Here is a 26,371-nt window from a genome sequence, read left to right on the forward strand (position 1 = left end):
TTCCATGAGCTGAGCTCCACCGGGGGAGCCGCACGTGGGGCTCCGCTGCAGGCTGGAGCACCCGAAGGAAGGCACGGCCCCCGCCTGATGGAGCACGCGGCCGGAGCGCGCGGCCCCGCCCGCGGCTAGAGCGCACGGAGGAAGGAGCGGCCCCGCCCACAGCGCGTATCCTACTGCGCGTCGCCATGGTTGCCGCGTTTTCCTGTTCTTGTGAGAGGTCACAGCAGCGACGCCGGTGCCAGCCAGCCACGCGCGAACGTCTGACGGCCGGGAGCTTCTGCAACTGAAGTTCATGGCGCCGACCAATGCCAGCACCCAGTACACACTGTCCAGCCTCGACCGGTTCAGGTTGTCTAGCAGCCACCCTGTGCGCCGACGAACGCCGTGCTCAAGTACGACCTCGCGGCAATGAATAACGGCGACATCACGGTGGCCGTGCTCCACAACGCCATGTTCCCCGGCAGGTGCAGGCGTGCAGCGCCTCCTCCGCGCCGGTCAGCGCCAGCTGCGCCACCAGCCACATCCTGCCTTGGAGCGGTGGCCGGCGGGAGCCCCCGAGGAGCACGGGCGGCGGCCGAGGTACGCGCCGCGGTGGTGTCGAACGCGGAAGACGATGACGGAGGGGAAGAAATCCCGAGCAGAAATGGCCTGGGCTCAAATGGGCCGCTTCATGGGCCATTTTTGTGAGACTGAGAGGCTTGGGATGCACGATCGCCGTTGGTTCACACTCGATGGTGCATATTGTGATGACTGCAGAGTGCTGTCGAAGAGCACGACTGCAAAGGATCTCGTTCCTCCTCGTCACCCTGCACGGTGGTGAATGATGCGTCTGTGGATAGCAGATGTGTTTTGAACAATGTGAATGGGAGAGACCCATTGGTTGTGCCGGCTGAGCCCTGCAACATAGACACTACGTTCGTATTATTAGTAGAGATTTAGGATGAATTTTACTATTTATTTTTTAATAGAACATAAATATAAAAATATGATCGCTGCTGGGTGATGGCTGGACCCGGCGGTGAGTGCCATCAACACCGCCGGCTAGTGTCTGACCCGGCGGTGAAGCCGTGAACCACAATTATCCATCAAAATCGGCCTGCTCGCGCCTCACCCTCCCAAAATTTCCCAGAGCCCGCGCACCTGCGCCCCAGATCCCTGCCGCCGACGCCCCCGACCCCGACGCCGCCTCACCGCGCATCTGCGGCCGCGCCGCCCGCGAGGAGGTCCAGCGTGGTCCGCCCCGAGCCCCTCGTACTGTCGGACCGCCCGCGAGGAGGTCCGGCGCCGCCGGCCCCGAGCCCCTCCTGCTGCCGCGCCGTCCAGCGAGGAGGTCCGGCACCGTCCACCCCGAGACCTTCCTGCTGCCGCGCTATCCCGCGAGGAGGTATGGCGCAGCCCGCCCAGAGCCCCTCCTGCTGCCGCACCGTCCTGTGCAGAGACGCGCTGCCGGCCGCAGCTCCTCCTGCTGCCGCGCCGCCGTCCGCGAGAAAGTCCAGCGCCGCTCGCCATCCCTGCGCACGCCGCGTGCCATCGCGAGGAGGTTCGCATCGGTCTCTGTCCCCATCGTTCGTTCTATCCCTTCAATTTTATATATCTAGATTAGAATTAGATGATCTCTCGCGCTGGCTGGCTTGTTGATTGATGTGATCTTGCATATCCTGATTGGGTTGTTCTAATGTGGTTAGAGATCAGTGCAGATCGTTTTTATAAATTGGTTGTCATTCAATTTCTTATATGTTCGATCCGTTTATCAACTTATGTGTGGTGTCATGTCATCTTAGGTCTGATTCTTTATGATTACTAGCTAGTTATAGGTATATGATTCCTGATTTTGATCTTGTTTCTATGAATGACATATGCTGAATGAATAGTTTCTTTTCTCTGTCAGCATTTCGATTTTCTGGGGAAAATTCTGTGGATATATGTCTGGTAGCCTTTTGTTTTTACACTACATAGCATTGCAAGTAATAGTTTCACATGTTTATATAGCTTTTGTCAAATGGTAAGAAAACATCTGTCAGAATTCAGCTGACTAAAGACTGAACATAGATGTAGCTGAGTAAACAACTGGCTTTTCACTTAATTTCTTAGGCTATTGCATTTGATTAGCTTACATCAGTTATAGTCTTTAGGTCTGAAATTGTAGCATCTACGTGCATACAAATTTACACAAAGTATGCCATTTTTATCTCTTACCGCTCAGATGTGACAATCTGCAATGTTTAGGGTTTCTCATGGTGATTGAACACTGACAAACATTATTTTACTGACAGCAAGCTTGTTTGTTACAAGCTGCAATGTTTAGGGTTTCTCATCATATCGAAGCGGTGAATAAAATGGAATTAGCTGCTGCTGCTGCTCTCTAGCAATGAATAAAGTGGAATTAGCTGCTGCTACTGCTCTCATGCAATGAATAAAATGGAATTAGCTGTTGCTGCTTTTGCTACTCTCTTGCAATTTTGCTTTGTAACTACTCAACTGTTGAAAGATAAATTTACAATGAGAAAGCTTTTTGTTAAACTTTATTTTAGTAGTTCATGTCATTTCTCTTTGTTGATTTAAGGTTATGAATTCACAAGTATAATAGGACGATTTTCATGATTCAAGTCAAGTCTCGTTGTGGGAAACAGTTAGAATAATGCGGAGAATGATGATGGAGGGGCCCGTGGTAATTGTGAAGGTAGAGAAGGGGATGTAAACAATCTTGATGTATGAACTCTTTTTGATGTATGAACTCTTTTGTTTAATCTCAATGTCCGAGTTGTTTGGTTGAATTATGCTAATATAATTATATATGCTTTAAAAATTATGCAACATTATTGTATAAATATTTTTTTTGATGGGAAAATGATCTTCACCGCCGGTTCCAGCCACAAAACAGTGGTGATGAGCACTCATCACCAACGGTTTATGAACCGGTGATAATGACCTTCCCATCACCGCCGGTTGGAAAACTGGCGGTGATGACCCTTCCTATCACCATCGACTTGAATCAAACGCCCCTCAAACCGGCGGTGATACCTATCCCTCAAACCGGCGGTGTTACCTATTTGGAACTGACGGTGATGGGGGGCGTTGGAGTAGTGCGCCCACCCTTGAATTGGGTAATCATACTTTTGCAAATCTCCCTTCCACTCCCTCTGTGCCCCCCTAAGATGTTGATCCGGTGGTCCAGATTAGAGTTTGTACGGTTTGCACGGAGAGGTTAGTTTACACTTGATATGTTCCCAGTTTAAATACCCTCATTTGTGCCAACAATGATCCTTGCCACGATGCCTTCTGCAACTTTATAAAGATCCATGTCAGGGCAATGAACTTTTTAAAGATCCTTCCTATTTTTTTTCTCAAAAGGGATCAACGACTTCTCCAAGATTCATGTCGGAGTAATGCCTGTGTTTCGCAAACATGTAGTCTGATCATGTTCTGCACTTACTGACTCATCACAGTGTAACGAACATGGCCCTATTTAGGCCATTTCGAGTGATTTTGGTGATCGAGTGACAACGCAATCAATGGGACTAACGAGTTTGCGAGATCATATATGTAGGATTTCTTAGGTCCCTTGGATGACGCCCAAGTCATATTCGAGACGTCCAATGTACCGTCGAGACGTCTAATGCACCGTCGAGACGAGGTGTCCAATCCAACGCAGAGATATCAAGTCCAATATATTTGAAGTGTCCAAATGACTGCTGCGACACGTTGGACAAGTGCACCATGGAAATAGAAAATGGCAGTTGGCTTGGATAATCCGAACACCATAGGGTCGGACTATCCAACCAAAGAAGCCGGATAATCCGACGCAGTAAATGCAGGCTCGGACTATGAGTAATAGTATTCTTCAGAGAGCCTATTTTAGCATTTTGGAAAACTGTCTGTGGGATCGGATTATCCGACGCTATGGAAATGAAGGTCGGACAAAGGCTCGGGTGATTCTGCAGAGAGCTTGTTTTCGAGGAAGGAAAATTGCCTTCAGGGTCGGATGATCCGACGTAGCCTTCAGAACGCGTCGGACTAACTAGTCGGACAAATGACGTCAGCGAATGGTTTAAAAGATAACGGCTACCGTGGAAAACTCAGTGGGGTCGGATGATCCGACGCCCTTCTCAGAAAAAGCAGAAAAAGCAGTAACGGCTCAAAACGGCTAGTTCGACTTGGTGGCCTATATAAGCGCCTCACCCCGGCCATTTTGGAGTTCCCGGAGTTCAGAGAGACCCTAGACACATTGAAGAACACCTCCAAGCCAACCCAAGGGCTTAGTGATCAAATCCTTCAGGTTTAGCACATTCTTGTAAGTGATAGTGCTATGATAGCTCATGTTTGAGTGTGATAGCAAGGTTGTGTGCCTTGTGTGCTGTGCTTGAGAGCAGCTCAAGTTTGTACTCGGTGAGCAGGCCATCCTTGGAGTCTTGGTGACTCGCCGGCACGTCTTCGACCCTCCGGTTTGGTGTGGAGCGGCGACGACAAACTTTGTGCGGGGGATGTGGAGACCCCCTTTCTTGGAGGAGAAGCTCCTTAGTGGAACCTGGAATCAAGGTGACCGTGGACTTGGTGTCCTTGGAAGAGACTTGATTGCCGAGAAGCAATACTCTTTATGAGTGCTTTAACAACGTGGATGTAGGTGTGCCTTTGTGGCTAACCGAACCACGGGATAAATCTTCGTGTCACAAGAGTTTGCGTTCTCTCATCCCTCTTTAAACTTCCGCATTTACTTATTCCAATCTTTGTGTGACTTTACTTTCTAGAGTAGAATCTTGATAGGATTGGCTATAGGTTGCATAACTCTTTTGGGATGAGAGTTTTCATACTAGAATAATACTAGTTGCACATCTAGATAGTATATCTTAGTTTAATTTATATGCAAATAGTTGGAGCTTGATGTTAAGGTTTTTAGTTTGACTAATTCACTGACTCCCCCTCTTAGACTACGAGCACCCGATTCCTTTCACGCAGGTTATGGAAGGATTAGAATATTCAATGATCAAGAGAAAAGCAGAAATCAGATTGTTCTGAGATACGAATACATGCAGATCAGATCTCTGGTTGCATCATTGTTCCTTGCCTATGCTACAAATGAAGTCCTGTATATATGCCCTGGGACACACAGCAGCTGTTGCCATGCTGCGACTTATTAGTAAAGATCTTGGGGCTCATATATCGACTCGTGCAAATGCAACATACCGGCAGTTTTTCAAAAAAAAAAACCCCAGTGAATCACAGTCTGCAAGATTTCTAACCGAGAAGGTGTGTCTAGAGCTAACAAAGTTATCATTCAGAAGAACAAAAGTTTACATAGAAAAGCTAGCTTCTAGATCATATCAGATCTGAACATCTGATGTTTCCAAAAGCAAACAAAGGAGCATAATTTGTCTAATCTGCACTAAAATTTGCAACATCAATAACCATTGGTATTAGGTGGATATCTAGTGTACTCTTCTTAGTGCGATACCGCGTGGCACAAGTCATTGCATTGGGTCCTCAAGGAACAGTTCTGTTCTGTGATTCATGAGTCACGAAAGCATGTAACCTCAATATTTTGCTCTTCCTTCAGTACTGACCATTTGAATAATCAAGTGCTCATAACATCATTTGCACAAAACAACTTCTCATAACATCACTGAGCACCAGGATGGTACGAGTTCAGGTCTGTTGTCGTACTAGCTTGCTTTTTCAAAACATCAACTTTTTACAATGTTATTTATTTTTGTACAAGTGAAGAGGGATCGTTAAAGTATAAAGTCAGTCAACATTCCGACTATTCTCCATGCTTTATTACGCAAAATGTATCACCACAACGCCAGACCCATAGAAGTTGTAAAACGCCAATGTAATTCATTGGTATTATTTTTCCTAACAAACACCTCTAGCTCTGCCCCTGGCTGTTCTCTAGTTGGTGACAGCCTTTTCCATCTCTTTATTGCAAGTCTAGTTTGTTTATCTGAATTTGTTATGTTAGAGAGGAGTACAAAAGTTGATCAATCAGCTCAGTTGTGGTTTTGACAAAAACGTGAGATAGAGGTAAGTGCTGAAAACAGAAACTGGCACCATCCATACATTTACTAATTTTTATATTGATAGATGCAATACATATATCATTCAGCGCAAGAGCATGCATAGATGATCAGCATGTCAGTACGTAGAAATGCTAGCTAGATTGCTGCCAGTACGTAGAATGCATGACAGCATGGAATGTAGATGAGAAAAACAAGGGAATGCATGACCATCGATCACATTTGTCCTGTGCAAGAACGACCAAAACACTGGTATAATTACAAGCAAGTTCATCAGGATTACGACCTAAATCTTCCTGAATTCATACCGCAGAGGGCTGTTTCAAAATTACAAGCTAAGTTCGTCAGGATGCAGAGAGTTCCGTTGAAACCAAAACATCTTGCCTATGTTGAGTGATTGGAGGGAACCAAATAGTCATGTGATTTTGAGTACTGGAGAACGTGCGTTCAAGGCAGGTGCAACCGAGTGCTAAGTATAGTGTTTGGTCTGCATCAGATGCAAGGATGGTCGTGTCATTTCTGTTTACTCAGATTATTTGGTTCTAGATAAATGCTTTAGAAAAAAAAACTGATGAACTTGTTAGCTGAGCTCCTTTGCAGTTTTCCTGGGATCCCAGGCTCGAGATCAATACTGTTTACTGATGTTGTTAAAACGCATTGTGTTTTCAAGGTTCACAACTATAAAATCTCTACTATTTTGAATACTTACCAGAATACCCACACGAGATATTATAACAAATTAACAAGTCTCTGTTTATCCAATCAATTTGAAGCCACAATGCGTTGAACCCAACTAAACTGGCCAAGAGTAACATGACGCTTGTGAAGTTACAGTATTTCAATTTCAAATGCCTATATCTGATTAGTCATTCTAGACTTCAATTCCAATGCTATGTAAAATTCTGGAGTTCACACAGAGTAGGGTAGCACATGGTTATCAACTTACAAAAAAGTTCATCAAACTTGACACCATGATCAACCTAGCTAAGAAATTGAAGAGATAAGCTACCTTGAACAGAACAACTAAAGGTAAACAAATTAGGCCAGCACTAATCTCATTAATGCTAAAGAGGTGTTCCACCAAAAACCCAAGCTGTTCACCATTTCCATTCGACTGATGCACCTGCACTTGGTCCCTCACAGGTAGAAACTCCTCCCAATGTTACAGAAATAGACAAATTATGAAAGTAACACAAACAGGTTGGTGAATCAAACATTCGCTCTCAATGAACTTTTCTACAGCTAATGCTAAATAAACAGCAGAAACATCTTATCCGCAGCTCCACCAATGAACAGCCACACTTGCACAAAGTTTTTTGATAGAAATCAAGCTTAAACAAACATTAAAGAAATTGCTAAATAGAAGTGCCTCTCTTGCTTAAAACAGGTATCCAAGTTATTAGTCAGAAATTTAATTTCTATTAAAAGACTCATTCAGTTCATACCGCACAAACAAACTGAAAACATACCAGCATAACTTTAAACATTTTCATATCCACCTACCATGTGCATGAATTAAATTAAATTCTGAAGCTACTTGTGCAAACCATGTTTAGAACATTCACATTGAGACAAACCCACAAATACACTTTCTTAATTTCTTCAGGGAAAGAGAAGCAGAGTCACACATGATTTCAAAATTCCAAAGCAAGCTACTGACCATGAAATGAACATTAGCATTAGCTACAGTAAAAAATCTCAAACGAGCACACTTAGTTTGTAAGTATGGATTCCTGGAAAAATCATCACGTTATCACGAGGAGCAATATCATTCTCCTAATCTGATTGCAAACTCAAGTTCCCAAAGCACAATGAGAGTACTACTATTCTACTGCAGTCACCATCTTGCAGAGAAGGCCAAGAAAACTATCTGCATTCAGCAGCACTAGATACTTCCAGCTTGATGTAGAAGACCTTGCACTGGAAACTTGTGTTGCTTATGGCCCCTGCTGCGTTCCTGCAGAAAAAACACACAAGAGGAATTATGGACATAAACCAAAATTTCTTGTCACTTGTCAGCAAATCACAAGACGAATCAAGTTTCCGCGAGCAGCTAAAATGAACAGCACTAACTTATTTTCCACAACTAACACCAGGAACGGTCGGTCACATATGCTGAACATTATTAAGAGAGCACTGAAACAAGTGAGGCTAGTACCTAGAGTGTAGAAGATCTCGAAGGGAAAGATAGTGTAGGAATTGGGGGTCCTGCTGAACTTGCTGACTCGGCCAGACCTCAACTGGACACTGGAGATTATGCCATTTGCACTGACGAAGATGGTACCCGACATCTCTGCAAAGCCAATCACCTTGAGCTGGGTGATGGGGGCTCCGATGGTAAAGGGTATCGACATCTCCAGGTCGATGACCCTGCGCAGCGCCCATCCAGCAGCAGCCTCCCAGGACCAGAGGCGGAGGCTGTAGCCCTCCACGGCGGCAACTCCCAGCCCTCCACCCTCCCCGGTCACCAGGAACGTGTCCCTCCTAACCAACGGTGGAGGGTCCATCACCGTCAGGGCACCCCCGCCCAAATCGTACCTGAGAACAGTACGGTTGTTGAGGAGGTCCAGGGTGAAGTAGAGCGCGTCGCCGGCGAGCAGACTTGGGCCCATGATGCTCGTCACGCCGGGCGAGTTCATGACGGCGCCGGGGTGGACTGTGCTCGGCTCGGTCCAGGCTCCGGTCTCCGAAGAGTAGAGGATCGCCCATGTGGAAACCACGTCGACGTTCTCGTAGGAGGTGGCCGCGAAGACCACGCGGAACGGCCCCTGAGGGGGGCAGTCGAGGTGGTCACAGCCGTCCACCGCGCAGAGCACCGCACCGGCGAAGTCGCTGTAGGGAGGATCAGGCGGGTCGAGCTGGATAGGCTCCTCAGGCAGGACCTGATAGTCGCCGGTGACGGGGCTCCAGACGATGAGGCCGAGGGGAAAATTCGTGTGGAAGAGCACGCGACCGTGGCGGCAATCGAGCGCGAGCCAGAACTCGCAGTCGAACTCCGGGTGGTGGTGGAGCGGCGGCGACGGGGCGGCGGTGGTTACGAAGCGAGGAAACGGCTCGTCGGAGCGGCCGGTGTTCTGCAGGAAGCCCAGAACTGGCGGCGCCGTGTGGAAGCCGCGGTAGGTGCGGACATTGTCAGGGCTGGTGAGGAAGGCACGCCACGCCTGGCAGACGGCCGCCGCGCGGAAGAGGCATGCCGGCTGGTCCGGCGGGAGGCGGAAGAGGACCTCGCCGGTGACCGCCTCCGTCAGCACCGGCCCTTGGGCCGCCTTCTCACCGGGAGCCTCCATCTCGCCGTGGGATTGTGTGCTGGCGAAATTGAGAGGAGTTAATTCCTTCAATGCCATCAAAATTTATATCAATTCCTTCAATACCACTGAAAATTAAGTTATCCCTTTGTTGCCATCAAAATTTAATGTTTTATCCCTTCAATGCCATTCCGTTCAATCCTACTGTTAACATAACGGAAGCTACTGCGGACCCCACGTGTAAGTGAAAGGGAGGAGCCTCCTTTTTACCCCGGCGGCGTGGCGAGCTGCCTCTGCTCGCGCCGCACCCCAACAGCGCCTCCGCTCGCTCCGCCCCGCCGCGCCATGGCCCCTGCTCCTCCTCCCTCCCTCCCCCCGGCGCGCCGCGCCGCTCCGCCATGGACGCGTGCCGGAGGAGGAGGGCAACACGCCGCGCGTCGTGTGGCCTCCGCCCTTCAATTGATTTTTGCACAAATTTTGTCTCGTTAATTTTTTTCTTGAATTTTTTTTTATCTATCTAAATTTTTTCTTGAATTTTTTTTCTCTCTCTAAAATTCCCCTTGAAATTTTTTCTATCTCTCCGAAAATGTTTTCTGAATTTTTTTCCTAAACCTTTTTTATTACAAAACGACAAAAACTTACTAAAAAAGAAAAAAACGGTCGGGAGATCGACCGTAGGGAGCCTCTCCCTACGGTCAACCGTAAATTAGCGAGACCCGGTCTAGACTCTACCCTTAGTCCAACTTGGATGGGAAGAACACGCTTGGGGTGAGGTGGCGTTGGCAGATTGAGTAATCCGGTGCCAGTATTTTTTGTAGGGAGAAATTCAAAATACACCCTCGAAATATCGTTCAACTATAAAACCGGATAATATAGACAATCCAACTATTAAAATCGGGCAAATTTGGTCATTGGAATGGTTTCAAAGGTAGTTTTGTATTTTTAAAAATAAAAAAATTAATTAGCTTTAAAAAATCAAACCTAATTGATTTTAAATCAGAAAAATATGAAACTAGTACCAATTTTTTTCTAAAAATATAACCTACTTATTATTGCTCTATTTAAATCTTAGTTATTTAAAAACTATAGACATAATTACAAGCAACTAAATATTATGAAAATAAAAAAATAGATCAGAATAACTAAAAAATATCGTACCAATAGATAGGTTACATTTTTAGAAAATTTTGTACTTTTTTTATTTAAAATGAGTTGCTTATAAATTTTTAGTTTAAATTTAAATATTTCTAATTCTCACAAAATAGAAAATCACCTTCAAAACCACCTAAAGGGCCAAATTTGCCCGATTTCAATGGTTGGATGGACTTTGTTATCAGGTTTTGTAGTTAAAGATTGAAAATCGTGTTTTTGTGATGTTCAAGGGTGTAAAAGCGGATTTTTCTCTTTTTTATATACTAGGTGATGGGCCGTGTGATGCTACGCGCATAGAAAATTTGAATAAAACAACAATAATATGAAAGTAACAAACACAATTCTAATCGTGAAAGACTTAAACTAATATGCTTTAAGAATCACCTAGATAGGGAATGTTGTAACAATTCATACTTCTCCATTTGTGAGACTAATATAGCGCCTAAGATAATATCATAGAATTTCATGTATGTTGTGCTCTTACTAATTACCCTTGTATCTCAATTGGCCATTATTTTTTTTCGCGACCGTGCCTGAGCACGTTTTTCATTAAAAGGAAGAAGAATGTGTTATATTACAAGAGGGCTCGACTGCAGAAAGGAGCCGGCCTGACACAAATACAAAAGATTATTACACCGTAATTGTTGCGCGACCAGTGAGCGTGCCTAGAACGGCTACCGCTAACTCCAACTGTTTGTACCCAGCCTGGTACCAAGACATAATCTCCTCTGCGACCCTAGACAATAAATCATCGATTGTTTGGACTCGGCGATCGAAGGTCCTATTATTCCTCTCTTTCCAAAGGAGCCAGCATACTAGAACCACAAGGGAATCAAAGTACTTGCGATCATCTTTGGGAATACGTTTCCTTGCACCATACCACCATTCAGCAAGAGCGTATGTTTGGGCAGAGGGGGAAACTGCCTCCCAATGCATCCTGCGCAAAGACTTGAACCAAACCTCCCTTGAGAAAGGGAAGACGAGCAACAGGTGCTCGATAGTTTCTGGTGCTTGGTTACACAGGGCACACGTATCATCATTCTGCAAGCCATGTCGTCTGCGCTGGTCCGCCGTCCAGCATCGATCATGCAGTACCAACCAAATAAAAAAAACTTGCATTTGGGCGGCGCTCACGCCTTCTGAAGGATTTTGGCCCCTTCAATCGGATGTTGTCCAATGAAAAAGGACCTATAGGCTGAAGAAGTTGAGAAGACCTTATCTGAGGTCCACATCCAACAAATCCGATCGTTTTGGTTGTCCTGAAGTTGTATCCCTCTCGTCAAATCCCAAATGCACAGATATTCCAGGATTACTTGCACTGTCAAGGCCCCCGAATGTCACACCCTGAATATTTTGGATTTCAGGATGTGATTAAAATAAAAAAACAACAATTTTCTTGTAATTTTAAAAATTTGTTCAACACTTATTGTCTTTACAGAGAATTTAGTGTAAAAGAAAATAGATTGTTTGTTTTTTAAAAAAATTAAATAAGGTTGTTCTTTTGTGTTGCATTCATGCCGCAATGCATTATTCCATTGCTTGTTGTTCAACTCAAGTTTAAATTCTCTTGAATTTGAATTAAATTGATTAGGATCATTTTCAAAAAAAAATGCAAAACTTTTCTATTTCCTTCCCCTCCTAGGCCCAAAGCCCCAACCACCGGCCCAGCTTCTTCTTTCTTCTTCTCCTCCACTGCAGCCCAGCCGGCCCGCTCCCTTCTTCCGGCCCAATCCGGCGCCCCTCTCCCCTCTCACTCTCTGCCATGCGGGCCTCGCCGTTAGGCCTTCCTTCTTCCTCCTCCCGTGTGTGCCACGGACTCCGCAGAGTCCGGCCGCCTCCCGAGTTCTGCGCTGCGCCTTGGCGCGCACGCCAAGGGCCTCGGCCCCGGCCTATAAAAGGCGCCGCCCGCACCCCGTGAACCCATCCAACCGAGCCGCAGTCGCCACGCCCTCGCGAAACCCTAGCTCGCGAGCTGCCATTGTTGCCGAGCTCGGAGCCCATCGCCGCACCGCCGTCCCGTCGCTCCCTCGCCTCCAAAAGCTGCCGCCGGAGCACCGCATCGTAGTGAGAACTCTCACCGGCCCCTTTTCCCTCTCCTTTACACTCTCCTTCGCGCGAGATAGCTCGACGTCGCCGCCCTTCTGCCTTGCGTCGCCGCAAGCGCTGCCCCGTCCGCTTTAGCTCGAGCCGCTGCCCTAGATGCGTTCGCCGTGCCGTGCGCGTGCTCCCAGAGCAAGACCCGAGTTGAATCGGGGCCGGAATCGCGTAGACGCGACACACCGGCGATGCGCCGCCGCCTAGCTCGCCGCCGGCAGCCTTGCGCCGCCGCCAACCCGCCCCATCGAACCCGAGCCGTCTAGATCAGATCCAACGGCCGAGATTAGATCCATCCTGAATCAAACCTATCAAATACCGGTCAGCCATGGTGTTTTTGCAAAAGAGCCCTCCACTTTTTCCGAAATCAACCCGCGGTCCCCTCTAGTTCAAAAATAATTACAAAACGGCCCTCCCTTTTATGTTTTAACCCCTGGGCTTTTCTAAAATCCAACCTGCCGTCCAGAGCTCGAGTTTTTGCATGTTAGCCCCTGTGATTAAGGTTTAATTATGTATAAGTCCCTGGTTTCTTTAGAGTTAGCCCCTGGAAGTTCAAAACTCTCACAAACAAGTCCCTGGTGCACTGTTTTAGCCATATCTTTCATGTTTTAACTCCGTTTTCATCGATTCTCGTGCTTGCGTGATCCTTGTGACATGTGCAATAGCTTTATACCCTTTTTATCCTCTGTGAGCACACTTTATTGTGTCTTACGAATCTTTTCTGTTAGCTCTTAACTCTATAGTTAATCGCGACTAGATCCCTGAAGCATCGTTTATCCCATAGAATCGCCGTTTTAGTTCCGTTTTCTGTGTTTCTTGCGCCTCCGTAACCATAGCAACGAGCCCTATCCGTTAGTACGTTCTTTTAAAGCCTTTCTTTTGTTTTGGTGTATTGTTCTTAGATGTATCTTCTTGTTTGCTTTGTATGTTTGCTCGATGATTGCTCCGAGTAGATGGATCGCCGTTCGAAGATTGAAGATCAAGAGTTCCAAGTGAGCAAAAGCTGAAGAGCAGTAAGAGTAGCTTTTCGTTGGAGAAAGGCAAGTGACCCTAACCATACTTCTATCTATGCTTTTTACAAGATTATATGATTTAATTGGAACATGGAGAACCACTCAAGAAAACAGTACAACCACAATACTACATGGCTCTGGTCTTGACTGATTAATTAGAGACTCTAGCTTGTGACAGTCTTACCGAAAGGGCAAGAGGGGAAGCATCGACGGGGTATAGCTCGATCCTCTTGGGGCAATTGGTATTGTTTAATGGTCCTTTGGCAAGGTACCACCTCATTAGGACAGTGTTATGACCGCTTTGACTTGAAACCTTAGCGGATTGTCATAGGTTAGGGAATCTTTGTAAAGGCCTCATAGCGTCCCTATGCAATCACACCTCGGAAGTGTGGTATTGTGCCTAGCTAGCACATTGCGTGGTTGGGTTCAAAGTTCTTCGGAACTTTTGCGCGAATTGTGGTGAAAGTGTATAACCTCTGCAGAGTTAAAACTAACTGGTTAGCCGTGCTCACGGTCAAGAGCGGCTTGGACCCTCACATGATTAATAAACTTAAAGATGGATTTAAATCATTTTCTGGTTATTTCTTGTGGCCTTGCTGAGTACCAACCATAAGTGTACTCACCCTTGCTTACTGCTGCTCAGAAGGAGAAAGTTGTGGTGAAGTCTTTTGAAGATGCTGCTGAGTTCTAGGCGTGCGCAACCCCCAGTCGATTGCCTGTGAAGTTTGGAGCCTTTGTTTCCAGGATAAGCTGTAAACTCTGATAGTCTTTTATTTGTTTTAGTTCTCTTTTTCGTGATACTGTACTGATTATTCACTTATGATGTCTCTATATGTATGAAACTTGATCCTGACATACATATAGTTATGCATTCGGTTTTGTCCTTAAAACCGGGTGTGACACCGAAATATCCCTGATCCAATTGTCCCCCTGTAAGGCTTGCGCGACCGTTCTCTACTTCTTAATACGCGATCCAACAGCGTTACATAGGCAGGGTGCAAGTTCAGAAATGGACCTGCCCTGCAGCCAGCGATCTGTCCAGAATAAGGCCTTACAGTCGTCCCCCAACTGAACGTATGTCGATGCCATGAACATTGCCTCCACAATCGTTTCTGATTCATGTGAGAGTAGATGCCAAGAACGTGCATCATCAGCTCGACGCTGCCATAGCCATCTCATGCGTAAGGCATATCCAAAGCGCTGCAGGTCAACTATCCCCAGGCCTCCTAAATCAGGTGGGCGACAAACTCTTGGCCATGCTAAAAGACAATATCCCCCTTTTGCCGACTGATTTCCACTCCAAAGAAATCCCCTTCTGTAGCTGTCAATACATTTTATCAACCATGGCGAAAGGTTGACTGCAAGAGCCGTGTGAGTTGGTATAGCAGACAAAGTAGTCCTGACCAGGACAGTTCTCCCCGCCTTATTCAACAACCCTGCTTTCCAGGTGGGTAGGCGATTGGCGATTTTGTCGACCAACGGCTGGAGATCCCCTTTGCTCAACTTACGTAAACCCAGTGGAATGCCCAGATATTTGATAGAAAACGGATCAATCTTCCCTGAGAAATGATTGAGTAATTGCGCCGTTGCATCCTAGTTGCACTGGATTGGTGAGATATGACATTTGGCCAAATTAGTTCTGAGGCCCGACGCGCCCGCAAAAATTTCAAGAATTGCTCTTATGGCTGTCAAGTCTTGTTGTTCCGGCGAGGAAAATATCACCACATCATCGGCATGCATGAATGCCCTCTCCTTGACCTTGGGGTGTAAAGTAATGAAAAGGCCTTTATCATCGGCAAGTTTGAGGAGAGCATTGAGCACTTCCATAACTAGCACAAAAAGTAACGGTGATAGAGGATCCCCCTGACGGAGTCTCCTTGCATGGCAAATTCTCCTATACCTGGGGTTCCATTCAGAATCACCTTTGTGTTTGCCGTGGACAAAATGATGGAAATCCAGTTCACCCAGCGCCTGGAAAAACCGAGATGCTGCAGAAGATCGAGTGGGAATTGCCAGTTAACTGTGTCAAAGGCCTTTGCAATATCAATCTTCAGGAGGGAACATGGCACTTTGCTTCGATGTAGTAACTTGGCCGTGAGCTGTACAGCCTTGTAGTTTTCATGGATAAGCAGGCACAAGAGCGTCCAAAGTAAAGAACTTTGCTTGCACACACTTATCAGGGGAAGGAATAAATGCCAGAACAAATATAAAAAGATAAATTCATGATAGTTGCTTGGTGAATCCACAGATCCAGTTCGGTCGAGAGGAACATGAGATGAGAAATAGCACATGTCACTATACGAGACAAAATTTGGAAATTAAATGCTCTTCATGGTAACTGACAGAATATGTCCTGTAAGTTTCAGTAATATTACGACGGTGAGGACCAAAGACTCTTCCCAGTACGTAGTGCAAGATAACTCAGTCTGAAACATCACTAAAACAAGTGTCAAGCCATTCGTCTAGCAATTTCACTATCCTAACAATCGAGGACAAGAGTACAACAGATCGCGGTACAACTTAAATGCATCAGATTCATATGCATACAAATGTTACTAACATAATTTCAGAAACAAATGGTTTGCCGTGTCGGTTCTAAAAAAGACTTCACTACCACGGGTTTTGGCTTTGTGAGAGCGTGAATAGTTTTGGACATACTGTGTGGGTTACATGTAAGAAAAAGGACGAAATAAATCTTAGGCTAAATTAACTAAACTAACGAAAGAATGAGCTTTTCGGGGGGGGGGGGGGGGGGGGGGGGGGGGGGGATGAGAAACCAAAGATGCATGGGCTGAGTCTGGGTTAAGAAAAACTAGGAAATGATGGGCTAATAAGGAAACAAGTCCAATGATCCACACCAAGTTCTGTATTCTCGGACCAGGCATGGCCCAAGACGTGGTTCTGTATGCGGCTATATGGCCCATGAGGCCATGAAGATAGGTGACTCAGATTAATTAATTCCCTTTGATAATTGGTATACTTCGTAGTCGTAGGGGAAGCCTAATTTCATGAACGGGGCCTACGACTGGCAATCTGATACGTGCGTCAATCGATTTTTTAATATTGTGAATTTCTATTTTTTTTTCTACATTTCTAAGTTTGAGTCATGTTCATGTCATGGTCTTTCTTATTTTGATAAGAAATCCTTTTGATTTGTAAATGATGGTCTGTTTAATATGCATGAGTGGGGTCTTTTTTTTTTGAGTGATTTGTAGCCAAATTTTCGACGGATTCACGCCCAGAAGATCAGTTGGCAAAATCGAGTTATTTTTATCCTATCATCGCTCGATTTTTAGCAACTGTCAATGCTACATGGCCTCATTCTATTAGCTCTAAAAGTTGAGTGATGATGCTGTGTCTTTTTACTCGATTATCAGGTAGTTTCATGAAAGAAAGAGCGTCGAAGTATTTTTCATAACAGTAATGAATGAATTCAATAAGAGAAGTGAGATTACCAAACAAGAAACACGTCCTCCTTGGCACCTTCTTACTAATCAAACATACAGCATGCGACAAAATATCATATCAAATTAGCAAGTCGAATCTCTTACAAGCTTTGGCAAAACAGGACCACAAATTTGTTCAATAATTCGGCTACAATCATAAATTTCGAGAGCTTTCCTGCACCATCCGGTGATGGAAAACCAAATAATTGATTCTTCGCAATAGTGATATTTTAAAGATAATAATAACAGATGAAAACTGCACTGAATTCGGAAAGCAACCAGAGACATGGTCACCTCCATCCATATCTGATAAAATAATGCTAATAATAAGTTCCAGAATCGACGCGATACACTACATAAATTCTGACAACGTCGTGCTAGCTTCATCCCGCCGGCGACCTCAGGGCATTGCATCGCCGGCATCACTGTCGGACATGGGGCATGAGCCGAGCGGATGAACTTAGGACCATGTCACCATCCATTGAATGTGTGATGCATAAGTACATGATTGATCAGGGATGTGGCAACAAGAAACACTGCTACTGACTGATCAGGAATAGCTAGTTGGAGTTGGATGCCCGATACGTAACGGTAGCTGCAGACAGTGCAGCTGCTCAAGTTTTTGGATCTTGGGACAGCGATTGGTGGGCGACTGTGGAGTTACCTGGCTGGAAGGAAACTATGCCAAGTTGAGAGTGCAGAGAATTTCTTGGCAAGTCATTGATTGGGCCGTGAGTTATGGTGGTTGGACAGCAAGGTTGAGAACTTGAGATCTGTCAAGTAGATGTTGATGAACGAGGAGTACTTGTGGAAGATTTGAATTGAAAGAGGAAAATGCGCAAGTTAGAACGTAGTTCAGGGGAAATTAACAATAACTTTAAGGAAAAGTCCCTACTACGACTAGAATAATGTAAAATTCTCATGTCCTTTTTTATTTTCTAAAAAGAAGGCAGGAGCACTGCCTGCCATGCATGTCATACAAGGACAAGCAATTCCGATCTTAGAGCATCTCTAGCAGTCTCCCAATAAACAACTTCCAATAACATATTATTGGAATGTCTCAATACAATTTTCATAGGTTATTGGGATTTGGGAGACATGTTTTTACAGTTCCCCAATAATCTCAACCAAATACAACAATATATTGGGAGAGCCAAAGTTCTCCCTTTATTTGAGGGGAGTTGAGGTGAGATATTGGGACAACCCAATAATTATTGGAGGAAAACTAAAGGAGAGGTATCGGGGAACTGCTGGAGCATATTTCTTTCCAATATCAACAATTTATTGCGGGAAAGGGAGACTCGTGGAGATGCTCTTACAATATGTCTACTATATGAAACAAATTAAACTCAAACACTTGAAAAAGACTAACATTAGAAACAAAAAAGACTGGGATTCGCACACGCGCAGCTCCATTTCTTCCTTGATTTGTATTACGACAGGTGGAGCTTGCAACTTTTCTGTCGAAAATTCTCGTTTCTTTCCTTCCAGAGGTTCCACACCGTATACATCAGGGCCGCCTTTAATCAACTGGCCTTCTTGCTTGACCTGCTCCCATGTGTCTTTCGCAAATAGGCACTGCAGGCACAAGTTTTCTAACAATGCCATAGAGGAATTGTTACAATGCGGTGGACAAAATGTTTTTGGGAACACTTTCACTAGAAAATATCAGGGTTACCTAACTCCACATATACATACACTATTTCCTCTCCAAAATAAAATAACCCTAGTTTAAAGGGGAACATATCAGGTACAAACCAATCTCTACGTGCAAACTCCAATCTAAATCATCGGATCAACATCCAAGAGGTATGGAGGATTGTGTAATTTACAATTAACCGCCACTATTAGAGAACTAGATATTGCAAACAGAGTATCACCGCCGGTTCCAGACGAACCGGCGGTGATGTCTCATCACCACCAATTTCAAAGTCGGTGGCCGTAGTGGTCATTAAAACCGGCGGTGATGAGACATCACCGCCGGTTTGTGTTACGAACCGGCGGTGATGGTGTCGTAGGGCATCACCAACGGTTCCAGCCACGAACCGGCGGTGATGAGGCACATCACCAGCGGTTTGTAACACGAACCGGCGGTGATAAGCATGTACCCATCTCCTTCTTCCTCCCACAACCTTTCTCTATATTTATGCGCTATCTTAACTATGTTTATGCGGTTATGGGACCCTTATCATCAATTGAAGCTACCTTTCCTCTATATTTACTCGCTATTTTAACTATGTAGTATTTAGAGTGAACTAAAGTGCTTTTATGTACCACTAGGACTAAACTAGGTAAAGGTCTGTGCAATCTACGGGCACAAAGTTATGAATAAAATAAAATAACCTTAAAGAAACTTATTTAGGCATGCCGTGGCCTCCTTCTCGGAACGAGATCCTCTGCAGTCATGCTCTTCGACGGCACTGCAGTCATCGCATCGGCGCCGTCTGCACCAATCCAACGGTGACAAGCTCCCCAAGAGCTCCACCCTTCACGCACTGGACCTCGGCCCAACAACAGCCTGGCCTGTTCCGCAACCACGGCGGCGCGGCCCCGGCGCTCCCCGAGCTCCTTCGTGAGCTGAGCTCCACCGGGGGAGCCGCACATGGGGCTCCGCTGCAGGCCGGAGCACGCGAAGGAAGACATGGCCCCCGCCTGACGGAGCACGCGGCCGGAGCGCGCGGCCCCGCCCGCGGCCAGAGCGCACAGAGGAAGGAGCGGCCCCGCCCACAGCGCGCATCCTGCTGCGCGTCGCCATGGCTGCCGCGTTTTCCTGTTCTTGTGAGAGGTCGCAGCAGCGACGCCGGTGCCGGCCAGCCACACGCGAACGTCCGACGGCCGGGAGCTTCTGCAACTAAAGTTCATGGCGCCGACCAATGCCAGCACCCAATATACACTGTCCAGCCTCAACCGGTTCGGTTGTCGAGCAGCCACCCCATGCACCGACGAACGCCGTGCTCAAGTACGACCCCGCGGCAATGAACAGCGGCGACATCGCGGTGGCCGTGCTCCACAACGCCATGTTCCCCGGCAGGTGCAGGTGTGCAGCGCCTCCTCCGCGCCGGTCAGCGCCAGCTGCGCCACCAGCCACATCTTGCCTTGGAGCACGGGCGGCGCCCGAGGTACGCGCCGCGGTGGTGTTGAACGCGGAAGACGATGACGGAGGGGAAGAAATCCCGAGCAGAGATGGCCTGGGCTCAAATGGGCCGCTTCATGGCCATTTTTGTGAGACTGAGAGGCTTGGGATGCACGATCGCTGTTGGTTCGCACTCGACGGTGCAAATTGTGATGACTGCAGAGTGCTGTCGAAGAGCACGACTGCAGAGGATCTCGTTCCTGTTCCTCCTCACCCTGCACGGTGGTGAATGATGCGTCGTGGATAGCAGATGGGTTTTGAACTATGTGAATGGGAGAGACCCATTGGTTGTGCCGGCTGAGCCCTGCAACATAGACACTACGTTCGTATTATTAGTAGAGATTTAGGATGAATTTTACTATTTATTTTTTAATAGAACATAAATATAAAAAAAATATGATCGCTGCTGGTGATGGCTGGACCCGGCGGTGAGTGCCATCAACACCGCCGGGTACGGCTAGTTTCTGACCCGGCGGTGAAGCCGTGAACCACAATTATCCATCAAAATCGGCCTGCTCGCGCCTCGCCCTCCCAAAATTTCCCAGAGCCCGCGCACCTGCGCCTCAGATCCCTGCCGCCGACGCCCCCAACCCCGACGCCGCCTCACCGCGCATCTGCGGCCGCGCCGCCCGCGAGGAGGTCCGGCGCCGCCGGCCCCGAGCCCCTCCTGCTGCCGCGCCGTCCAGCGAGGAGGTCCGGCACCGTCCACCCCGAGACCTTCCTGCTGCCGCGCCATCCCGCGAGGAGGTATGGCGCCGCCCGCCCAGAGCCCCTCCTGCTGCCGCGCCGTCCTGTGCAGAGGCGCGCTGCCGGCCGCAGTTCCTCCTGCTGCCGCGCCGCCGTCCGCGAGGAAGTCCAGCGCCGCTCGCCATCCCTGCGCACGCCGCGTGCCATCGCGAGGAGGTTCGCATCGGTCTCTGTCCCCATCGTTCGTTCTATCCCTTCAATTTTATATATCTAGATTAGAATTAGATGATCTCTCGCGCTGGCTGGCTTGTTGACTGATGCGATCTTGCATATCCTGATTGGGTTGTTCTAATGTGGTTAGAGATCAGTGCAGATCGTTTTTATAAATTGGTTGTCATTCAATTTCTTATATGTTCGATCCGTTTATCAACTTATGTGTGGTGTCATGTCATCTTAGGTCTGATTCTTTATGATTTACTAGCTAGTTATAGGTATATGATTCCTGATTTTGATCTTGTTTCTATGAATGACATATGCTGAATGAATAGTTTCTTTTCTCTGTCAGCATTTCGATTTCCTGGGGAAAATTCTGTGGATATATGTCTGGTAGCCTTTTGTTTTTACACTACATAGCATTGCAAGTAATAGTTTCACATGTTTATATAGCTTTTGTCAAATGGTAAGAAAACATCTGTCAGAATTCAGCTGACTAAACACTGAACATAGATGTAGCTGAGTAAACAACTGGCTTTTCACTTAATTTCTTAGGCTATTGCATTTGATTAGCTTACATCAGTTATAGTCTTTAGGTCTGAAATTGTCGCATCTACGTGCATACAAATTTACACAAAGTATGCCATTTTTATCTCTTACCGCTCAGATGTTACAAGCTGCAATGTTTAGGGTTTCTCATGGTGATTGAACACTGACAAACATTATTTTACTGACAGCAAGCTTGTTTGTTACAAGCTGCAATGTTTAGGGTTTCTCATCATATCGAAGCGGTGAATAAAATGGAATTAGCTGCTGCTGCTGCTCTCTAGCAATGAATAAAGTGGAATTAGCTGCTGCTACTGCTCTCATGCAATGAATAAAATGGAATTAGCTGTTGCTGCTTTTGCTACTCTCTTGCAATTTTGCTTTGTAACTACTCAACTGTTGAAAGATAAATTTACAAAGAGAAAGCTTTTTGTTAAACTTTATTTTAGTAGCTTTTTGTTAAACTTTATTTTAGTAGTTCATGTCATTTCTCTTTGTTGATTTAAGGTTATGAATTCACAGGTATAATAGGGCGATTTTCATGATTCAAGTCAAGTCTCGTTGTGGGAAACAAGTTAGAATAATGCGGAGAATGATGATGGAGGGGCCCGTGGTAATTGTGAAGGTAGAGAAGGGGATGTAAACAATCTTGATGTATGAACTCTTTTTGATGTATGAACTCTTTTGTTTAATCTCAATGTCCTTTTGTTTAATCTCAATGTCCGAGTTGTTTGGTTGAATTATGCTAATATAATTATATATGCTTTAAAAATTATGCAACATTATTGTATAAATATTCTTTTTGATGGGAAAATGGTCTTCACCGCCGGTTCCAACCACAAACCAGTGGTGATGAGCACTCATCACCAACGGTTTATGAACCGGCGATAATGACCTTCCCATCACCGCCGGTTGGAAAACTGGCGGTGATGACCCTTCCTATCACCATTGATTTAAATCAAACGCCCCTCAAACCGGCGGTGATACCTATCCCTCAAACCGGCGGTGATACCTATTTGGAACAGGCGGTGATGGGGGGCGTTGGAGTAGTGCGTCCACCCTTGAATTGGGTAATCATACTTTTGCAAATCCCCCTTCCACTCCCTTTGCGCCCCCTTAGGATGTTATCCGGTGGTCTAGATTAGAGTTTGTACGGTTTGCACGGAAATATTAGTTTACACCTGATATGTTCCCAGTTTAAATACCCTCATTTGTGCCAAAAATGATCCTTGCCACGATGCCTTTTGCAACTTTATAAAGATCCATGTCAGGGCAATGAACTTTTTAAAGATCCTTCCTATTTTTTTTCTCAAAAGGGATCGACGACTTCTCCAAGATTCATGTCGGAGTAATGCCTGTGTTTCGCAAACATGTAGTCTGATCATGTTCTGCACTTATTGACTCGTCACAGTGTAACGAACATGGCCCTATTTAGGCCATTTCGAGTGATTTTGGTGATTGAGTGACAACGCAATCAATGGGACTAACGAGTTTGCGAGATCATATATATAGGATTTCTTAGGTCCCTTGGATGACGTCCAATGTACCGTCGAGACGAGATGTCCAACGCACCATCGAGACAAGACGTCCAATACACCGTCGAGACGAGGTGTCCAACCCAACGTAGAGAAATCAAGTCCAATATATTTGAAGTGTCCAAATGACCGCTGCGACAAGTTGGACAAGTGCACCATGGAAACAGAAAATGGCAGTTGGCTTGGATAATCCGAACACCATAGGGTCGGACTATCCGACCAAAGAAGCCGGATAATCCGACGCAGTAAATGCAGGCTCGGACTATGAGTAATAGTATTCTTTAGAGGTCCTGATTTAGCGTTTTGGAAAACTGTCTGTGGGATCAGATTATCCGACGCTATGGAAATGAAGGTCGGACAAAGGCTCGGGTGATTCTACAGAGAGCTTGTTTTCGAGGAAGGAAAATTGCCTTCAGGGTCGGATGATCCGACGTAGCCTTCAGAACGCGTCAGACTAACTAGTCGGACAAATGACGTCAGCGAATGGTTTAAAAGATAACGGCTACCGTGGAAAACTCAGTGGGGTCGGATGATCCGACGCCCTTCTCAGAAAAAGCAGTAACGGCTCAAAACGGCTAGTTCGAATTGGTGGCCTATATAAGCGCCTCACCCCGGCCATTTTGGAGTTCCTGGAGTTCAGAGACACCCTAGACACATTGAAGAACACCTCCAAGCCAACCCAAGGGCTTAGTGATCAAATCCTTTAGGTTTAGCACATTCTTGTAAGTGAGAGTGCTATGATAGCTCATGTTTGAGTGTGATAGCAAGGTTGTGTGCCTTGTGGGCTGTGCTTGAGAGCAGCTCAAGTTTGTACTCGGTGAGCCGGCCATCTTTGGAGTCTTGGTGACTCGCCGGCACGTCTTCGACCCTCCGGCTTGGTGTGGAGCGGCGACAACAAGCTTTGTGCGGGGGACGTGGAGACCCCCTTCCTTAGAGGAGAAGCTCCTTAGTGGAACCCGGAATCAAGGTGACCGTGGACTTGGTGTCCTTGGAAGAGACTTGATTGCCGAGAAGCAATACTCTTTATGAATGTTTTAACAACATGGATGTAGGTGTGCCTTTGTGGCTAACCGAACCACGGGATAAATCTTCGTGTCACAAGAGTTTGCGTTCTCTCATCCCTCTTTAAGCTTCCGCATTTACTTATTGCAATCTTTGTGTGACTTTACTTTCTAGAGTAGAATCTTGATAGGATTGGCTATAGGTTGCGTAACTCTTTTGGGACGAGAGTTTTCACACTAGAAGAACACTAGTTGCACATCTAGATAGTATATCTTAGTTTAATTTATGTGCAAATAGTTGGAGCTTGAGGTTAAAGTTTTTAGTTTGACTAATTCACTGACTCCCCCTCTTAGGCTACGAGCACCCGATTCCTTTCACGCAGGTTATGGAAGGATTAGAATATTCAATGATCAAGAGAAAAGCAGAAATCAGATTGTTCTGAGATACGAATACATGCAGATCAGATCTCTGGTTGCATCATTGTTCCTTGCCTATGCTACAAATGAAGTCCTGTATATATGCCCTGGGACACACAGCAGCTGTTGCCATGCTGTGACTTATTAGTAAAGATCTTGGGGCTCATATATCGACTCGTGCAAATGCAACATACCGGCAGTTTTTCAAAAAAAAAAAAAAAACCCCCAGTGAATCACAGTCTGCAAGATTTCTAACCGAGAAGGTGTGTCTAGAGCTAACAAAGTTATCATTCAGAAGAACAAAAGTTTACATAGAAAAGCTAGCTTCTAGATCATATCAGATCTGAACATCTGATGTTTCCAAAAGCAAACAAAGGAGCATAATTCGTCTAATCTGCACTAAAATTTGCAACATCAATAACCATTGGTATTAGGTGGATATCTAGTGTACTCTTCTTAGTGCGATACCGCGTGGCACAAGTCATTGCATTGGGTCCTCAAGGAACAGTTCTGTTCTGTGATTCATGAGTCACGAAAGCATGTAACCTCAATATTTTGCTCTTCCTTCAGTACTGACCATTTGAATAATCAAGTGCTCATAACATCATTTGCACAAAACAACTTCTCATAACATCACTGAGCACCAGGATGGTACAAGTTCAGGTCTGTTGTCGTACTAGCTAGCTTTTTCAAAACATCAACTTTTTACAATGTTATTTATTTTTGTACAAGTGAAGAGGGATCATTAAAGTATAAAGTCAGTCAGCATTCCGACTATTCTCCATGCTTTATTACGCAAAATGTATCACCACAACGCCAGACCCATAGAAGTTGTAAAACGCCAATGTAATTCATTGGTATTATTTTTCCTAACAAACACCTCTAGCTCTGCCCCTGGCTGTTCTCTAGTTGGTGACAGCCTTTTCCATCTCTTTATTACAAGTCTAGTTTGTTTATCTGAATTTGTTATGTTAGAGAGGAGTACAAAAGTTGATCAATCAGCTCAGTTGTGGTTTTGACAAAAACGTGAGATAGAGGTAAGTGCTGAAAACAGAAACTGGCACCATGCATACATTTACTAATTTTTATATTGATAGATGCAATACATATATCATTCAGCGCAAGAGCATGCATAGATGATCAGCATGTCAGTACGTAGAAATGCTAGCTAGATTGCTGCCAGTACGTAGAACAAGAACTATACTTGACGTTTCAGCAAGCTAAGACAGTAACAACAAGGCGCTCCTAATTGTTTTCATGAACTCAGAGGCAGCGTTGCACATGACGAAGCTCCAGCCACTGTACTTGGTCTCTTGTCAACCTCATCAGGTCGGTTATTATATTCAGCGCGGCCATGATGAGTTCCTTCAGTACTGGTCGGGCCAGAGGAAGGCTCCCATGGCGAACTTTCTCTTGCTTTCGAGGTTGCCGGTGACGGGGAGGCCGTACTCGCGGAGCAGGCAGTCGACGCGCCACTCCGGCATGGTCTCGTAGTCCGCCTTCTTGTACTGCGGGTAGTGCAGCGGCATCTGGAAGGCGCAGCTGCCGCAGTTCTTCTGGCCTGCAGCTTGCTGCTGATCGGCGACGGCAACCACGCTATTCTTCGTACCAATGCTGGCTGCTGCTGCCTTCGCCATGCTGCTCATGCTACTAATGGTGGTTGGGCCTAGGGAACCCATGCTCTGTGTGTTGTGTCCACGCACGCGCGTGCAGCTGTGTGCGTGAGAGGGAGGGAGAGGTGATGTTGTGTGTTTGTTGTGTTGTTATTGCTGAAGGATCGTTCAAGTGTGAGGGAGCTTTTATAGGGGATTGAAGGAATGATGTGGAGGATGCTAGAACCTTAGAGTGAAGCTAGTGGCTAAGAGAATGTTGTTGAAT

At 45.9% G+C, this 26,371-nt stretch overlaps 2 protein-coding genes and 1 long non-coding RNA gene across 6 annotated transcripts; 1 reads left to right on the forward strand and 2 right to left on the reverse strand.

Moving 5' to 3' along the window:
* The first annotated feature begins 987 nt into the window (after positions 1 to 987).
* LOC120670051 lies at positions 988 to 22,312 on the forward strand. 4 transcript variants are annotated; one of them, XR_005673037.1, is made up of 3 exons: positions 988 to 1,276; positions 20,734 to 20,997; positions 21,732 to 22,312. It is a non-coding gene; the product is annotated as an uncharacterized LOC120670051 (long non-coding RNA). The 4 variants fall into 4 exon arrangements; XR_005673036.1 differs by having other exon boundaries at positions 989 to 1,276; positions 22,063 to 22,312; XR_005673038.1 differs by lacking the exon at positions 988 to 1,276 and having other exon boundaries at positions 20,517 to 20,997.
* Positions 7,578 to 9,330, reverse strand: LOC120670049. The gene is made up of 2 exons (XM_039950030.1): positions 8,170 to 9,330; positions 7,578 to 7,968 (listed from the first exon to the last, which is right to left on the reverse strand). The coding sequence occupies exons 1-2, from the start codon at positions 9,296 to 9,298 to the stop codon at positions 7,949 to 7,951; spliced, it is 1,149 nt and encodes a 382-aa protein (XP_039805964.1). The 5' UTR covers positions 9,299 to 9,330; the 3' UTR covers positions 7,578 to 7,948.
* A 3,226-nt stretch (positions 22,313 to 25,538) lies between the features above and the next one.
* On the reverse strand, positions 25,539 to 26,272 carry LOC120670050. The gene has a single exon (XM_039950031.1). It carries the CDS (start codon positions 26,170 to 26,172, stop codon positions 25,861 to 25,863), a length of 312 nt encoding a protein of 103 aa, XP_039805965.1. The 5' UTR covers positions 26,173 to 26,272; the 3' UTR covers positions 25,539 to 25,860.
* Between the last annotated feature and the right edge of the window lie 99 nt (positions 26,273 to 26,371).

This window comes from Panicum virgatum, chromosome 4N (assembly GCF_016808335.1).
Source record: "Panicum virgatum strain AP13 chromosome 4N, P.virgatum_v5, whole genome shotgun sequence".
In the NCBI taxonomy this organism is placed as follows: Eukaryota; Viridiplantae; Streptophyta; class Magnoliopsida; order Poales; family Poaceae; genus Panicum; species Panicum virgatum.

Excerpts from the sequence above, each read along its gene's own strand:
- LOC120670049 (XM_039950030.1), bottom strand. The coding sequence starts at position 9,298 with ATGGAGGCTCCCGGTGAGAAGGCGGCCCAAGGGCCGGTGCTGACGGAG. Across the intron at positions 7,969-8,169 it reads CGAGATCTTCTACACTCTAG|GAACGCAGCAGGGGCCATAA; the intron begins GTACTAGCCTCA and ends TTTTTTCTGCAG.
- LOC120670050 (XM_039950031.1), bottom strand. The coding sequence starts at position 26,172 with ATGGGTTCCCTAGGCCCAACCACCATTAGTAGCATGAGCAGCATGGCG.